Below are 18,098 nucleotides of genomic sequence, written 5' to 3' on the forward strand. Positions count from 1 at the left end.
GGCATCCCCTTTTCTCATCCTTTTTGCTCTGTCTGGTGGGACTCTTTAGCTGGAAGAATTCAACCTGGCTGAACTGGTCCCACAGGACCTCAGAGGAAAGAATTGTGATTTTTGTTGAGGAAAGCTCTTCTGGCAAATGCAAACTAATTATTTCACCTCCCTCCCAGGCCAAGTGATCAAGCTGTACCTGGATCTTTCCCAGCCAGCAGCTACACAACAAGTGCACTGGCCTTTTTCCTCCCCTATAACTAAAGCCCAAATTCTTTTTCAAGGAATATTTCTTGTAGAGCACTCCTTGCCCTGTGACTTCAGGCACTGCTTCCACTTAAAGGCACTTTGGATTTTAGTCAGTGGCTTTAAGACAAAGGAACTATAGACTGGGATGCTGATCTAAACCCAGTTCTCTTTATACTTGGCACTAACACAAGCAGCTTGTTGTACAAAATAGAGCTAACAATCCATGCTAGCAAGGAGGAAAACAAGCCCTGAGATCAGTGGCTCCCTCTCATCTCCTCTGTGTTGGTGCTGTGCTTCAAACATCACTGATAGATCTCTTCCTCATTTTTCAAGGAAGAAACAGGAAAATCCCTGTGGGCCCTTTCAGTTTGTTGTTGTTGTTTTGCTTCTGAGCCCTAATCAAAGGCCAGATCTTTGGCAAACAGGCTTAATGTTACACAGCAGCAGGATACAGGCACACCCTCAACATCCAAACACAATCTGAAGGCAATTTCATTGTGTCAAGAAGCTTTCCCCCCACACTCCCCCCAAAGAAGAGAGGTAAAGGCTGTGGCACTTGGTGGGTTTAATGATTTGCACATTTACTGCTTTTTTCTCATGGAACAGCCTCGGTCCCTGCTCTTCCCTGAGCTGCTGACAGGGAAAGAAGCCATAGGAACACACCTGGTCATAGCCTTTCCTACCTTGCTTTCAAGGAGATTTCTCTTCTGTAATTCTTCACTAAGAGAGTTGTTAGCTATTGGAATGGGCTGCCCAGGGAGGTGGTGGAGTCCTCATCCCTGGAGGTGTTCAAGAGGGGATTGGATGTGGCACTTGGTGCCCCACCTGGGGTGGGTGGTGACAGGTTGGACTTGATGATCTTTGAGGCCACAGTATCACTGAGGTCTCCTCCAACCTTGAAGATCATCGAGTCCAACCTGTCACCACCCACCCCAGGTCTCTTCCAACCTTGGTGATTCTGTGACTGACTGCATGCAGCTTCATTTCAGAAAGCCACCTAGGGGCTTGCTGTGCTTAACCCTTTTACCCACAGCATGGAGGAGCTTGTCTGCTGGGTTACTCACTGTGTTTATGCATCAGTAGTGCAGCTATGTGCTCCTGGTGATCTGTCCACTCCTTCTCCAACATCAGCCTTAGCTCAGGAGAACCTGGGTGGTCCCTCTGGTGGGCTTACCCCAGGATGCAACTGGGCACCTGCTCTTCCTAGTGGACACTGCCAAAAGCTGAGATGAAGAAAGATCTGGCTCTTAAAAGCCAGAACATGAATCTCTCTGCCACACCTTCATGACAGCTAGGTCACCTTGCAGAGTTACACTGCTCTGTCTAGAAGGGCTTTAACCCTTGTGCCCATGAAGCAAGTGGGAGGGAAATGCACTATTAGAACAGGCACATCAGCCAAGCTGATAGTCTGAGATCTGTTCAGCAACTCAAAGGCTGCAGGAGTTGGGGGAAAAGGCATAATAGCAGGAAATGCAGATTTCAAACAGCTGCTTTAATCTGTCTTACTTGCCACAGGTCAAGAAGAATAAGCAGGTATTTGCAGCTAGGAATGATGCATCAAAGTGGATGGGCACCAGTGGGAAAGGAAGGGTTATCATGGAAGTAAGGGGACCTTGGAAAAGTGTGTGGAAGACTGTATGTATAATCAATCTTTAGAGCAAAAGACTGTAACAGGGGGGGTTTGGTTTACCCAGGCAGTAGTTTTCTGCAAAAACTCATTAAGATACAACCCACTCACCCACAGCAAAGGACAATATTGCACCTTCTGCCTGGCCCTCTTAGAGGATGCAAATCCCAAACTGAGAAGGGCCAATAGCCCTCACACAAGCCCTGGCAATTAAATCAAGCTGCATTTCAATTGATATGGACATGTAGCAGCTAAGTCATCTGCTGGGCTAAATATGGACAAATTGAAGAGGTTTGCCTCTGTTTATACCAGCTGAGACTTTGGCCCTCCATCCCTAACTCTCTGGTCTCATGGGCCTTTTCCATTTGTTCAGCAAACATTTCCATAGCCTCTAAATGAGCGCCCATGTTGCAGAGATGAGGACTGGTGCCACTGTATTTTGCACAGACCAAGAGAAAAAGTTCAGGGCTTTCAGCCCTGTCAAATCTGGCACCCTTCTCCTCCTCCACCCTCTGTGAAGGGTCTGTTTGAGGTGGTGTGCATGACAACAGAAACATGGAAGTCATGGAATCACAGAATTGTTTCAGCTGGGAAAGACCTTCAAGATCAAGTTCAGTTATTCTCTAACTCCACCAAGCCTGGTGCTAATCCACATCCCACACCACCACATTCTTGTGTCTCTTCAACACCTCCAGGGATGGGGAGTCAACCACTTCCCTGGGCAGCCTGTTCCAGTGTTTCAGAACCCTTTCAGTGAAGAAGTTTCTTCTAACATCCAACCTAAACCTCCCCTGGTGCCACTTAAAGCACACAAAAACACGGACTATGTTTTATAGGGAACACCAACGTCTCTCTCTCTCTCCCTCTCTCTAGAATGAAAGCCTTGTACACTACCCATCAGATGACAATATTCAAGGCCCACTGTACTCCCTGGACCACAGCCATTCCCATTTTATTTTGGTGGATCATAGATCACCAGATGAGGCAGATGGAACCACTAAGCTACGTGGCGCCTTGGAAAAGTATATTTCAGTGCAGCGTACTGGCTATGGCGGTAAGCAGACACTACACAGGCATCCTAACGTGGACACCACTCATGCTACAGGAGCACAGAGTAGATCTAGCTGGAAGAGACCTCAAAGATCATCCAGTCCAACCTCTGACCCAAGGGTCAACACTAGACCATGTCCCTAAGCGCCAGCTCCACACGCTGCCTGCATACCGCCAGGGATGGGACTCCACAGAGAGATGTTTGTGTGCCCTTGGCTTTATCAAAGCCAAGTCCAGTTCTTCACTTGGACAATCATTTCCACAGGCAAGATCAAGCAAACATTTGTCATTGTCTAAGAAGTAGAACTAAGGCAACTTAGTGAAGCACAGCCAGCAGGGCGAGGGAGGGGATTCTCCCCCTTTACTCTGCTCTGCTGAGACCCCACCTGGAGCACTGTGTCCAGTTCGGGAGCCTCTGTTACAGGAAGGATCTGGAGGCGCTGGAAGGTGTCCAGAGAAGGGCATCTTGTTCCAGTGTCTCACCACCCTCATGGGAAAGAGCTTCTTCCTAACATCCATTGTGAATCTACCCATTTCTGGGTTTGCTCCATTCCCCCCAGTCCTATCACTCCCTGACACAGTAAGAAGACCCTCCACAGCATTCTTGGAGCCCCCTTCAGATACTGGAAGGCCACAATTAGGTCTCAGTGGAGTCTTCTCTTCTCCAGACTGAACAACCCCAACTCCCTCAGTCTGTCCTCACAGCAGAGCAGCTCCAGCCCTCTGCTCATCCTCATGGCCCTTCTCTGGACACCTTCCAGCACCTCCAGATCCTTCCTGTAACAGAGGCTCCCGAACTGGACACAGAGCTCCAGGTGGGGTCCATCAGTGTGACCTTTGCTTATGATGGCAACTGACTACTGGGCAGGCCTCCTACTGCAATTGTTGCAGTGCTAATACCATTACCTTCCTTTGGTTTCTGTGGTACCTGCAGTGCTGAGACAGAAGGGAGAGCTCACCTAGCCACACTCATAGGGTCAAAGCAACGTTCAACTCCAGAGCCCACACTGTGGCTGCACAGATGTACCTGAGAGCACCCAAGGAATGCTTAGTTGAGAACTCAGAGAGAGAGAGGGGGGAAAACCCCACAGGTGGATGGTCAGGGGTAGGCTGAGGCTGCAGCACTGGGAGTTAGGAAGCAGCCTCTTTCTGCTTGCCAACCAAACGTGGCTGAACAAATCTCAGTGGAACAATCTTCTGTCAGAAGATGCTGATTCATTTGACAAATGTTTTGCTGGAACAGACTGAATTCAGTCCTATCTTCTATAAACAAACCCAAGTGGTGTTCATTTAGGCTCATTTGCAGTCAAGCTGAGCAAAGCTGTGTGACTTTACTGGAGGAAAAGAAATACTTTAATAAGGTCACACAGCAATTCCTTACTGAAAAAACACCAAAACCCCAAACCAAACCTGGAAGTCTTTCAGAGGATGTTTTGGATATGCTGAACATTCTTTGCAATAAAGGACTTCCCACCTTCCCAGCTGAAAGTCTGACTCTCTCCCCACCCCCAGCTAGATTCTCTCCAGATCTGTGGTAAATGAAGGATATTTGAAGCCATAAACATCTCTTCAGGAACTTGCAGTCACAGAGGTCACTCTCCAGGCTGAAGCACCATGTTCCAGAGGCACAGCAATGTGATGCTAGTCACTAAACCATGTGAAGTTAATTGCCAGTCATGTCCTGGCTACAGCTTACTTCTACCTTAGAATCGTAAAATGGTTTAGGTTGGAAGGGACTTCAGAGATCATCTACTCCAACCTGACCTTGACCACCCCCAGGGAGGAGGCACCTTCAACCTCTCTGGGCAACCCATTTCAGAGTCTCACCACCCCATGAGGTTCTTCCCCATGAGGGTGGTGAGACACTGGCACAGGTTGCCCAGGGAGGTGGTGGAAGCCTTATCCCTGGAGGTTTTTGCAGCCAGGCTGGATGTGGCTGTGAGCAACCTGCTGTAGTGTGAGGTGTCCCTGGCCATGGCAGGGGGGTTGGAACTGGCTGAGCCTTGAGGTCTCTTACAACCCTGACAATTCTCTGATTCTTGCTCTCTACAACTTTGTGAGAGGAAGCTGGAGTGAGGTGGGAGTCTGTCTCTTCTCCCAAGCAACAAGCAATAGGATGAGAGAAAACAGGGTGAAGTTGTGCCAGGCGAGGCTCAGGTTGGGCACTAGGAAAAATTTCCTCCCTGAAAGGGTTGTCAAGGCCTGGAACAGGTTGCCCAAGGCAGTGCTGAGTCACTGTCCCTGGAAAGATTAAAAGCTGTGTAGAAATGGCACTGAAGGACATGGTCTAACATGGCACTTGGTAGCTTTAGGTTAACAGCTGGACTCAGAGATCTTAAAAGCCTTTGCCAGCCTAAACTATTCTGTGATTCTATGGTTTTAAACCCTTCTACAGGCTTTTCTCCTGGATTCCACTACACCTCCCTGCACACACAAGGCATAACACCTGGGCAAGCTGGTAGCTTTTCACTCCTAACTCTACCTTAACATAAATAATGGCAGCTGCTGCCCTGAAAAGCTACCAATCTTGTCTTGCACCCTAATGTAGCTCCACTACTCCACTATCTTATCACCTTGCAGTAAGTAAATAGCTTAAAAGGTCAACATTGGTGTGACCCAGAGAAGTGGCAACATCCATGTTGGGTGGCTGAGGTCAGAGCACACTGACCTGCTTGCCAGGGATCATGTATGACTTCCAGGGCAAAGACATCTTTATCCTGAATCTTAGACTAGGACCCTCTCTGCCAGGTCACAGTCTTACTCTCTTCCTTTGCCACTTGCTGCTGCAATTGCCTGCTTTCTGCAGGCTCACATTCTGGTAGGTACCAGAAAAGCACAGAGCTGGAGAACTATTTTCAAGGGTTTGCCAAATTCATAGAATCAATAAGGTTGGAAAAGACCTCAGAGATCATCAAGTCCAACCTATCACCCAACACCTCATGACTAACTAAACCATGGCTCCAAGTGCCACATCCAATCCGCTCTTGAACCCCTCCAGGGATGGTGACTCCACCACCTCCCTGGGCAGCACATCCCAATGGCCAATTACTCCTTCTGGGAAGAACTTTCTCCTCACCTCCAGCCTAAACCTCCCCTGGAGCAGTTTTGTGAAAGCTGCTAAAGTTAACCCATCTATTTCACAGGCACTGGCAGCATTGAGATCCCTGTGCTCTGCTTACTGGTAAATGGAGGGCCAGGCACACTTCAGGTAAGAAGCTCTTTGCAACTTCAGAAAAATAATTTAACTGCTGCTAAGTAATTAATGGCAAATCTGGCTGGCTGACAAGCACAGGTATGGGCACCTCACCTAATGTCCATATCCATACACCATTAAGGGCTGAGCTCTGTTAATATTCGATTTGCCAGTATTTGTTTGGGAGAAATACTTCCTTGTGAACAGGCACCAGCTGATCATTAAAGCTTCCACTGCCAGCTTGTACAGTGAGAAGAAGGAATCCCAAATCAAAACCAAAGCAGAGAAGCCAGCTCCAGACTGAATGAATAGAATAGAATTCACCAGGTTGGAAAAGACCTTTGAAATCATCAAGTCCAACCTATCACCCAGCACCATCTGATCAACTAAACCATGGCACCAAGTGCCTCATCCAGGCTCTTCCTAAGCACCTCCAGGGATGGGGACTCCACCACCTCCCTGGGCAGCACATTCCAATGGCCAAGCTCTCTTACTGGGAAGAACTTTCTCCTCACCTCCAGCCTAAACCTCCCCTGGTACAGCTTGAGACTGTGTCCTCTTGTTCTGGTGTTGGTTGCCTGGGAGAAGAGACCAACCCCCACCTGGCTACAATCTCCCTTCAAGTAGTTGTGGAGAGCAAGAAGGTCTCCCCTGAGCCTTCTCTTCTGCAGGCTAAGCAACCCCAGCTCCCTCAGCCTCTCCTCACAGGGCTGTGCTCCGGACCCCTCCCCAGATTTGTTGCCCTTCCCTGGACACCTTCCAGCAACTCAACATCTTTCCTAAACTGAGGGGCCCAGAACTGGACACAGGACTCCAGGTGTGGCCTAACCAGTGCTGAGTACAGGGGTAGAATAGAATAGAATAAATAGAACAGAATAGAATAGAATAGAATAGGACTGTATTGGGACAAAAATAGCATCATGAACATAGAAGTTGGATGCATTGCTTGTCCTAATCAGGCTGCTCAGCTACTCAGATGTGTTATGAAAAGTATAGACAGGGTCCTGTACATGGATGACTTGCTGCAGGATCAGAAAAATCCAGCTTAGAGGACTGGGGACTGACTCCATAGTTAGGTATAGGTTTATTCCTAGTTAGCAAGAACTGCTTTTGGGGCTAACAGTTTCTTTCCATACATGGCTTCTAAAGATGTACTTTTTAAACCACAGAGAATGTGCAGCGGCTTGGAAAACTCTGCTCCCTGGCTTATCTTAGCAGGGTCTGGAGGCACAGCTGACATCTTGGCAGCCTTCCTGAGTGACCCACAGCTTATCACCCCAGAAGCTGTTGAAAAGCAATTTAAGGAAAAGTTCCCTGCAGAAAGCTTCTCACGGAAGGACCTTCTCCAGCGGACAGCAACAGTAAGCTCATGTGCTTGATAACAACCTGCACCACGCTCACAAGCTCTCCCCCCTACCATTTCTAGCTTGGGTAATCCATTCAGGTTTGCTGCCCTGAAGTTTGGGGTACTCCAGTGCTCTGACACTGCCATCCCAGAAGAGCCTTCCAACAGGAAAACCAAGTGCACAGTGATCAGACAAACTACTTTGTCCCAGTGACTCAAGAGAAGCAGAGCCAGCAGGTCAAGGGAGGTGATTCCCCGCTCTGCTCTGCTCTGGTGAGACCCCACCTGGAGTACTCCAGTTCCAGAGCCTCTATTACAGGAAGGATCTGGAGGTGCTGGAAGGTGTCCAGAGAAGGGCCATCAGAATGAGCAGAGGGCTGGAGCTGCTCTGCTATGAGGACAGACTGAGGGAGTTGGGGTTGTTCAGTCTGGAGAAGAGAAGGCTCTGAGGAGACCTCATGGTGGCCTTTCTGTATCTGAAGGGGGCTGTAAGAAAGCTGGGGAGGGACTTTTGAGGGTGTCAGGGAGGGATAGGGCTGGGGGGAATGGAACAAAACTAGAAATGGGTAGATTCAGGTTGGATGTTAGGAAGAAGTTGTTCCCCATGAGGGTGGTGAGAGCCTGGCACAGGTTGCCCAGGGAGGTGGTGGAAGCCTCCTGCCTGGAGGTTTTTGCAGCCAGGCTGGAGGTGGCTGTGAGCAACCTGCTGCAGTGTGAGGTGTCCCTGCCCATGGCAGGGGGGTTGGAATTGGATGATCCTTGAGATCCCTTCCAACCCTAACAATTCTTTGATTCTATGACTCAGCTGAACACTTAGGGCTCTGTTCTTCCTCAAGTAACAGCCCAGCACCCAGGAACCTCTCAGTCCTCGGGGAGGAGATGAAGCATTATTTATACTCCACAGCTGTGGAGCTTGTGCAGCTGTGACAGAAGAGGCACAATTCATGAGCTACAGCTGTTAAATGGAAACCTAAGCTTGAATAAATTGAGAAGACTGAAGGGTTTTTGGAAGCACCCATTGTCAGCTATGTCTGTCCTTAAAACAGAAAGCCCAGAGTCCCAGTTTCCCTCACTCTTTGTCTTGAGGCACACTTGTTGGGCTTAAACCCAACACTTAAAGCTTAAAAGCTTAAGTGTTTAAGAAACAACAAAAAACCCCTTTGAGATTGTCTGTATGTGAAGATTGAAGTGCCCTGAGATAGCCAAGTCCACTCAACCTGACCTGCTACTCATGTTTTCGCAGTCCCTGCTGTAATCCTGAGCTTGACAAAATCCACATATTGATTCCATAAGGAAAACTTTGCCAGATCACCCACACAAAAAGGGTGGAAGGGCATCTAGAAGCAATATTGCCAGATGCTCACAAAGTCTTGGGGCAGCTGCACTGCAAGGGAGAAAACTCAGAACAGCAGGAGGAACGAGGGGAGTACAGTGCAGATCAATATCTGATGTCTTTTACTCAAAGAAGCTTTAGAGACAACAACTCTGAGAGCAAAACTTAAATGCCAAAGCAGGAAAAGGCACAAGAAAACTAATGGCCTGCTGGCCAGAGCAGGACTGAGGAGTCAAACAGAACATGAATTAAGGAAGGGTCTTCTAATTAAAGCATTGCTCTAGTCCTCAGGATATCCAACTTCTGGTCCCCACACTGTTCTAAGTGCTTATGAAAAAGGCAGTAACTCCCTCTTTGCCTTAGGACTTATTTATATATGGGAAATTAATGTTTGTCCTCTTGCCAAAGCTCAGCTTAACAATTAGACCATATTTTGGGGCAACACTCTATGGGTGCTCTCCCCTGGGCTCTTGGGCACTAGCATCCAGCAGCAGGATGATGTGTAAAGAGATCTTTGTTTCAACTCACCCCACAGATCCAGAACATTGTTTCACAACAGCATCTTATAACTCTGCACAACTTTGAGCAAGACGGCTCAGAAGAACTAGACACAGTCATTTTAAAAGCTTTAGTCAAAGGTAAGAACAACCAACACAGCACAGTGTAATCCTTGACTTATTTGACTTCTTCAGTGCCACAAATGTATTTCATTCCTGTCCAGAGCAAGTTCAGCTGGATCAGACTTCCACTCCTGAGGCAGAGCTCTCCTGTTTCCTTCTCAACAAGTTAGCTGTGGCTGTCACCCATAGCTCTTGCTTTGAATTAGTGCTTGCTTTTAAATCTCAGACTATTGTATAACACTCCTTTATTTCACTGCCTGCTTCTTTTAGCAGTACAAGTTATAGAGGAACTGAAACATGCTGGAGCAGTTGTTGCAGTTATGAGCCATTTAGAAAGAACACCAAGGACAATAACCCTCCAAACCCCCTCCAAATGCAGGTAGACTTGAACTGCCTTAGTTTCAGAAGCAATCCATTTCTCATGTAAGGAATCTCCACTGTCTCTCCTGAAAGACAGATACTGTGCACCCAGTTCAGTTTGCTTTAGCCTAAATTGAATGTGGGCTAAGCCTCACCAAACATTCTATTCCTAATGTGCTAACTGAAGCAAGACAAAGCCACCACCCAGTCCTGTCCTTCCCTTACTGCATGCCAAGGGCTCTCTCAAAGGCCTACAGGCATTTAAACTGACTCCTTTAATAGAGAGTTCAGCTAGGGGAGGAAAGAAAACGAATATTAAATCTTAATAGATCTTAAATTGGGGGGGGGGGAAGGTGGGGGAAGTGCTGTGATAGCTGAAGGAGAGCTTGTGTTGCTAATCAAAGTACCAATGTTTCTTTGCATTCCCTGTTTTTGCCAGCCTGCAAAAGTCACAGTCAGAAGGCTCAGGAGTACCTGGATGAACTGAAGCTGGCAGTGGCCTGGAACAGAGTGGACATAGCTAAAAGTGAAATATTCAATGGTGACGTGGAGTGGAAGGTAGGAGGCTTTAATGCCTTAAAGGACAATGGGTGTATGATCCAACATGGACAGGACACTGGTAGTAGGAGTCTTCATTTGTTAAGACTGCCTACATTCTCCACTGACAGGTTGAGCAGTAGTAGCCTGCCTCCTTGGGCTTTCTGGTCCCCATGTGGTTATGGATAAAGGCAATAATTCAGGGTCACAGTCTCTTTCTTGAGTTTTTTAGGAGCAAGGATCTTTTCCCTGCCTTCTGTATAGACCTTTAAAGGAAACAAACCCTAGCTTAACAAGCAAAAGCAGCACACAGATGTTAATGTTGGAAGATAGTAGGAAGGATGTCACCACTTCCACCTGCTGTAAAACTGCCCAGTGTGGTACCTAACACCCCCACAACTCCTACAGCATGCTCTTTGTGTCAATGGCTTGACATGAATGTTACACAAACATTCTGTGGCAGAGAAACCTGGAGAGTTCACAGAAACACAGAATGTTAGGGGCTGGAAGGGACTTTGAAAGCTCACCCAGTCCAACTCCCCTGCCAGAGCAGGGTCACCCAGAGCAGATCACACAGGTCTTGAATATCTCCAGAGAGGGAGACTCCACAGCCCCCCTGGGCAGCCTCTTCCAGGGCTCTGTCATCCTCACAGGGAAAAAAAAGTTTCCTCATATTTCCATGGAACTTTCATTGCCTCAGCTTCCACCACTGCCCCTTGTGCTGGCATTGGGCATCACCCAGCAGAGCCTGGCTCCAGCCTCTGGGCACTCACCCTGCACATCTTTATCAACATGAATGAGGTCACCTCTCAGGCTCCTCCTCTCCAAGCTAAGGAGCCCTCAGCTTCCTCAGGCTGTCCTCATAAGGAAGATCTTCCACTCCCTTCATCAGTTTTGTGGCTCTGCACAGGACTCTTTCAAGCAATTCCCTGAGGTCCTTCTTGAACTGAGGAGCCCAGAACTGGACAATACTGCAGATGCAGCCTCACCAGGGCAGAGCGGAGGCACAGGAGAACCTCTCTTGACCTACTAACCACAGCTCTTCCAATGCACCCCAGGAGGCCATTGGCCTTCTTGGCCATCTTTGGCCATGAGAGCAAATTGATGGCTCATGGTCAACCATCTATTCACTAGGACCCCCAGGTCCTTTTCCCCTTCACTGCTCTCCAACAGGCCAGTCCCTAACCTGGGGGTTGTTCTCTCTCAGGTGGAGGTTCTCCCTCTTTATCTCATTCTATCCACTGTTAACCTGGTGGAAGACAAAGCACCCATGTCCTCATATCAAATCTTATCTCCCTCCTCATCCATCCACGATTAACCCTAAAACCCTCCTTCTTTCTCCTCTTGTCCCCTTCATCAATCTAGTCCTGTGACCTGGAGGAAGTGATGATGGATGCTCTGGTCAATGACAAACCAGAATTTGTGAAGTTATTTGTGGACAATGGGGCTAACATGCCTGAATTCCTGACATACAGTCGTCTGCAGAGACTTTACTGTTCCATTTCCCAGAAGTGCCTCCTCTATGAACTTCTGCTGAAGAAAAGTGAAGAGAGCAAGCAGACCTCGGCAGGTCAACAGCAGAAGGGGCAGGAGAACCTCTCATGCTTCACTCTCAGAGAGGTCTCCAAAGTCCTCAAGGATTTTCTCCATGATGCAGGCAATGGTTTCTATCAAGACTCCATGCATGGAGGCAAGAAGAAATCTGTGAGTTACAACTTCCTGCTCCTTTCCAATTTAGAACTGAACAAATTTTACCTACGTCTAGTGGAATGGTTTGGAACTTTACCACCACATCAACAAAAACTAAACCCCAGAAGCTGCCTTAAAAGGCACCTAAACCCTAGAAGCTGGGTTTAAATTGGTCTTAAAGGGCTCTTAAACCCCAGAAGCTGTTTTAAAGTCAGGTTTAAAGCACACTTAAAACTCAGAAGCTATTTTAAATGGTTTTAAAATACACTTAAAACTCAGGACTTGACCTATGTTGTCCTACTTCCTCTGGAGAGCTTTTTAATCAAATTCTAAAGGAATAAGCAGTGCTCTACTTAAAATCCTCCCTGTGAGGCAAGGGTTTCTCAAAGCAATGACTAAAAAGAGGCTACTGATGTACTCTGTTCTTGTCCTGAACAGGGCCTGGGCAAGATTTATTCCTGTAGAAAGAAAATGCCTTTTGTTCCCCTTTTCTCTGAAGCCATATCCTCCATGGTGCTCGAGCAGAATCCAGGCAGAACTGAAGGCAAGCCCAGATTAGTTAATCACAGGTTTGCCTCACATGCTATTACACACCAGCAGTGAAACCCTGGCCGCAATATAAAGCCAATGAGAGCTTTGCCATCGCCTTCAATGGAGTCACAGCTCCATCCAGAACGTTCTCACACATCTTGAGCTTTGCTGGGGACACGACAGACCTCTGATTCAGTGCAGAATGAACTAATGAATCAGTCCCACAGAAAAGGGACCACAAGAATATGAAGTAGTGGGCAAGGCCCAGAGCAGCTTAGGTCATGTCCATGGTTTAGATGCCAGGAGGTGTTAGGAATTAGGTATTAGGTTGGACTTGATGATCTCGGAGGGCTTTTCCAACCTGGTTGATTCCGTAGCCATGTCAGTGGCAGGGAATGAGACTGCAAGGCAGGTTTTCATCTTTACAAACCGTATTTCAGGAGAAAATGACCACAAAGCAATCACCTGAGTCCTTGGACATGAACCAGAAAAGTGAAAATCCTTGGAGGGATTTGTTTGTATGGGCAGTACTTCAAAACCGGCACAAGATGGCAAACTACTTCTGGGCTATGGTAAGCTTTGCCCTGTTGCTGCTTCGGGGGAAACGCTGGCATCTTTCAAGTGTAGGAGGTGGGGTTTGTTCAGCCTTCCAGCTCAAGCGACAGGTTTGTTTCTAAAGCACAAGCAGTTGCATTCACAGGGTCTTTCATCCCCGTGTCGCTGATGCTTCCCCGACACAGAGGGAGCGCAGGGCAGCGGCCGGCGCAGGGCAGCGGCCGGCGCAGGGCAGCGGCCGGCGCAGGGCAGCGGCCGGCGCAGGGCAGCCTTTCTTCCTCCTTGCTGTTGGGGAATCGCCATGCTCAGCCTCCTTCTACAACAGGTCAGTTGTTTGGGCTCTAGGCTCAACCTTTAGCTAATGGGCTGTCTGTGTGGGAACAGCAGCACCACACTCAAAGGCTGAGCTTCAAGCTGGCATAACTGGCTCCTGGTTTAAAATCCTCCACAACCTCATGCCTCTGTAGCACAGTGCCATAGCTTCCCTGCCCTGCTGAGCCAGACACAGCTGTCAGACTCCATCCCTGAGCTTCCAGACATTGCATCTGGCATGGGGGAGGCTTGGGGAGAGACGAACTGCAGCACAGCTCTTCAGCCAGAGTGTGTGTGTGCATGCAGCCACATCTGCACCTCTCAGGGCCTTGTGTTTCTGGAGCTGTTACCAGAAGGCACGTTCCTCTGCTGTGTGCCACCATTGTGCCCTAACAGCTGGGCTCCCTCCTTCCCCATACGTCCTCATGCAGGCTCTCACCCAGCCACGTTCCACACTGTGAGGCTGTTCAGCTCTATTCCCATAAACCATTCTTCTACTTTCAGTTTTTGCCTACTACCCTGAATCAGGCCCCTTTAAGGTCAGTCCAACCCAGAAGCCTTTAATCAGAAAAGGCACAAGAATTGCCAGTATATCATTTCCAATTCTCAAACACCACCAAAGCTGCCACTTGGGTTTGGCATTTTGGACTTCCAAGCCTGTCTTTGAAGAAGGTTCTTCAAAGGGAAGACATACATGAAATGTTGTTGCCAGAAGTGTTCCTTAGGGAGCTCTCCCCAGTGGAGGGTGTTCAGAAATGCCCTCCAGGGGACAGTGACAGCAGCACCCCTGTCAATTCTGCAGGGTCAGGAGGGTGTAGCTTCAGCTCTGGCAGCCTGCAAGATCCTTAAAGAGATGTCCCGCCTGGAGACAGAGACCAGAGTGGCACAGATCATGAAAGAGGCCAAGTACGAGCAGCTGGCTGTGGGTAAGTAATGGCAGCTTTTTAACACCATCAAACATTTAAGAGGTAACTGCCAGTGGAAGGCAAGCAAGTGAAAAAGAAAACAACCCACTGCTTCAGTTGCAGGTCAGCTCTCATGAATAGTTTAACAGCCTTGCAGCACAGGCAGTCCCAACCAGTCAAACAACACAGGAGGAGGACTTAAAGCCCAATCATTCTGGAAAAATCAGTACTCCAAGACTGGCCCCTGGGGTGCATGGAAGAACTTAGGCTCCTGCTGCACGTTGGTACTTTGAGTGTCTGATCTCAGTGGAAGGTCTACGACAGCGACCGGCGAGGCAGAGCAGGCAGAGCGCTTCCAGGCTGGCAGCAGCCTGGCTCTCCTGCAGTATCAAGCCTGCTCTCTAAGGGCCACCAGAGCAACAAGTTTCAAAGGTTTGTCTTTGCTGCTAAAAATAATTTGAGATTACCTCACCCAGCAGAGGGCTAACTGCGCTGCAAAACCGCAGGGAGGCTCAGGCTGGTTTCAGAGCAGACTGCACAAGCTGCCCCTCCCTACAGCAGCAAGAATCCAGGCATCTGCAATGCCGGAATGCCAACCCCTCTCCCGCCTTTAAAACCAGATGCCTGCACACGAGCTCCGCTGCTGACCTCACTTCAGTCAAACCTGTACCTAAGGTAGCGCTGCTGTGAGCAAAAGGCTTTGAAAAGAATGCCACAGGGGGAAACAGAGAGGCTCTTGCTCTCTCCTTAGAGCTAGCACCTGGAGCTGAAGGCTGGTGCAGGCATTGCTACATTATTTATACACAGATCACATTTCACCCTCCTCTTCTCACACGGCCGTTGGTGTTTACAAATAACAAAAGTAGGAGAAGATACAAAAAGGGAGAAGATACAAGCAAACAAAAAGAGAGAAGACAACTCAGGTTCTCACAGGCTCACAGGATGTTAAGGGTTGGAAGGGACCTCAGGAGATCATCAAGTCCAACCCCCCCTGCCAGAGCAGGACCATAGAATCCAGCACAGGTCACACAGGAACATATCCAGATGGGGCTTGAAAGTCTCCAGAGAAGGAGACTCCACATCCTCCCTAGGGAGCCTGTTCCAGTGCTCTGTGACCCTCAGGATTACAAAGCTCAACTAATTTGGTCATGGAATTACTGCTCCACAGAAGTCTGCTCCTTGGTCAGCATTAGAGCAGCTCCTCCATGCTAATTTCTGGCCCAGATGACACTGTCTGTATGAAGTAGAGTGATCATTCTTTAAGCCTGCTGAATATCACATCAGCTGCTGGCAAAGTCTGGGTATCAGCTTATTTTAAGTGAATTTGATCCTTTCTCCAGCCCTCACAGTGTGACACCAAGGTGTAGGCTGGCCTAGGGAAGGCGCTGAGATAATGAAGTGAATCAGCAGAATGAAACAGGCACAAGAGGTCAGATCTTGTCTAATGAGAGCACCTTGAATGTTTGGCTGTTTATCCTGATTTCTGAGCTCCAGGACAAGCTTCTCTGCAAACAGGACTGTGCCACAGCATCCTACCAAGTCTAGTGTGTCATAGCTATGTCTTAAAGCCAAGGATTTGTTGGTTACAAGCCAAAGCTGAGCTGCTCCCTTTGCTTAGTGTGTTCAGGAGAGAGGGGGCAGCTTAGCAACCCATCCCTGGAAGTGTAAGAGGGTCACCCAAGAGAGACTCTTTTGTTTGGTATTGCCTAAAGCTCCACATGAAGCAGCTCCAAACGAGAGACTGTGGCAATTACTGACACATTTCCAGGAAGTTTCTTGCAGTCTGTAGAAGAATTGCAAGAGGAAAATTTCCCCTCAAGTCAAACAATAGGAAAAAGCAAAAAGCAAGCCCATGAGAGGCCCCAGGCTGTGAAGGGAGCATGCAGACAGGGGGTGAGAGGGAGGTACTATGAGTTTACTCCACACCTTTCTGCAGATACTGGGAAGGGTTATTTTCTTTTCACCAAGGCAAACCTATTTCATCTGCCCTCTGTTCCAATATGTGTACACACATGCAGAAATCCATAGCAAGTTATTCTTGTGTCCAGCATCCTCCTCCTTCCCCTCCCACCTCCTCTTAGCAATCCCAGGCTCTCATCAATTACTTCAGCTGCAGCAAGGAGCAGCTGGTAGTGCTCAGGCTTTGCTGCCACCATGCTCTGCCCTCCAGCTATCACTCTCTTGCCTTCCACTCTGTATTTTTGAGTTATTATTTTAAATGGCAAGCTCTGCTTGTCTGCTTCTTTCTTTTGGCAGAACTGTTCAGTGAATGCTACCACAACAGCAAGGAGAGAGCGTTTGCTCTGTTGGTGAGGAAAAATCAGTACTGGAGCAAAACCACATGCCTTCAGCTGGCTGCTGAGGCAGATGCAAAGTCTTTCTTTGCACATGATGGTGTCCAGGTAAGTTTTACAGACCTTTCCCTCACCATCTCTGCCCCTAGGCTCCTTACACATAATGTTGGCTACAGAAGAGGGAGGCGCAGCAACTGAGCAACCCCGTGGAATACATCCCCTAAGAGGCATTCCTCGAAGAGGGGACTCTTCCCTCTAATTAGCACCATACAAAGAGGGCATTATACTGCATCCTTGACAACACAACATAGCTCCCCCCTTCATCCAGTTGGCCCACAGACCACTGGCCTGAAGAGGAGGTTTAGCTCTTATTCCATCCTGTGTTTTTTCTTCCTTCCTTACTCCCAGAGAAGCATAAGGAAAGCACATTAAACCTGCCTGAGGCATAATGAAGCTGCTCCAAGACGTGAGGTAATGCCTTGCTCAAGATTCAAGGAAGAGCTCACTGATAAAAGTTAAATCAAATTACTAATCAGCTTTGCCCTCACAAGCCAAGTTCCCTCCACAAATACAAGGCTAAATGAAGACTGATGGTGCTTTTAGCTCCCAGTGCCAGACTTGCACTCTCTTAGTACTACAGATGTTGCTTAATTCCACTTGACCTCTTGTTCTTTCCACTGTCCTCTTCGTGACTCTCTGCACACTGAACATCTGCAGAGGGACAGGCAGAGCACCTCTTTGCTCTGATCTTTAGGTTTCCAGAGCATTCCCTGCCTTGGGAGCCACAGAACATAGGAGCTCTTAGCCATATGGATGTTCCTCTGATGGTAAAACCATCTTTTTGTTTTCCTCACTTTCAGGCCTTCCTGACAAAAATATGGTGGGGAGACATGGCCACAAGCACAAAGATCCTGAAGTTAGTCTGTGGCTTCTGGTGTCCCTTCCTCATCTACACCAATTTAATAACATTCAGGTAAAACCTTAACTATTTGGGTGCAAGGGATAAGTAAAGGATGTTGAGCCATCAAAATTATCCAGGCTCAACATTTCTCACCTAAGTGATAAAAAACAGCAGTGTCACCTCAGAGTGTCAACCAGGACTGCTCCACTGTTAACCAAAGCCTGAGGCTGAGTGATTTGTGTCTCCTGTGCTACTGCCTCTTCTCATATTTCAAGGATCAGTGCCATGGTTTCACAGATCACTTCTGGTTTGCACAGCCCACAGGAAAGTCTGTTGGAATTCTGTCAGCTCCAGGTCCTGGAGTAACTCCACCTGGAGTAACTCCAGGTGTAGCACCATTTACTTCTGGCTTGGAAGAAGCCTGGTTCAAACCTCAGTACTTGGAAAAACAACCAGCAAAAAGCAGTATTGCCAGCCACAAGCCTTGACAGCTCTAAGTCAAGCTTAAAACCACAGGACTGACCTGAAATCAATTAAGATTCTCAGAGGAGACCTTATTGCTGTCTACAACTACCTGAAGGGAAGTTGTAGCCAGGTGGGGGTTAGTCT

At 48.2% G+C, this 18,098-nt stretch overlaps 1 protein-coding gene across 1 annotated transcript in view; it reads left to right on the plus strand.

The window, feature by feature from the left end:
• The window catches only part of TRPM5 (transient receptor potential cation channel subfamily M member 5), a 41,920-nt gene that overhangs the window by 5,593 nt on the left and 18,229 nt on the right, over positions 1–18,098 (plus strand). Inside the window, exons 4-13 of the mRNA XM_054171704.1 lie at positions 2,738–2,918; positions 6,058–6,122; positions 7,277–7,468; positions 9,321–9,423; positions 10,205–10,323; positions 11,668–12,006; positions 12,963–13,094; positions 14,192–14,315; positions 16,551–16,696; positions 17,449–17,561. Of these exons, the coding sequence (XP_054027679.1) occupies positions 2,738–2,918; positions 6,058–6,122; positions 7,277–7,468; positions 9,321–9,423; positions 10,205–10,323; positions 11,668–12,006; positions 12,963–13,094; positions 14,192–14,315; positions 16,551–16,696; positions 17,449–17,561 (1,514 nt within the window). The remainder of the gene's footprint in view (positions 1–2,737; positions 2,919–6,057; positions 6,123–7,276; positions 7,469–9,320; positions 9,424–10,204; positions 10,324–11,667; positions 12,007–12,962; positions 13,095–14,191; positions 14,316–16,550; positions 16,697–17,448; positions 17,562–18,098) is intronic.

The sequence above is a fragment of the Dryobates pubescens genome, chromosome 22 (assembly GCF_014839835.1).
Source record: "Dryobates pubescens isolate bDryPub1 chromosome 22, bDryPub1.pri, whole genome shotgun sequence".
NCBI lineage: Eukaryota > Metazoa > Chordata > Aves > Piciformes > Picidae > Dryobates > Dryobates pubescens.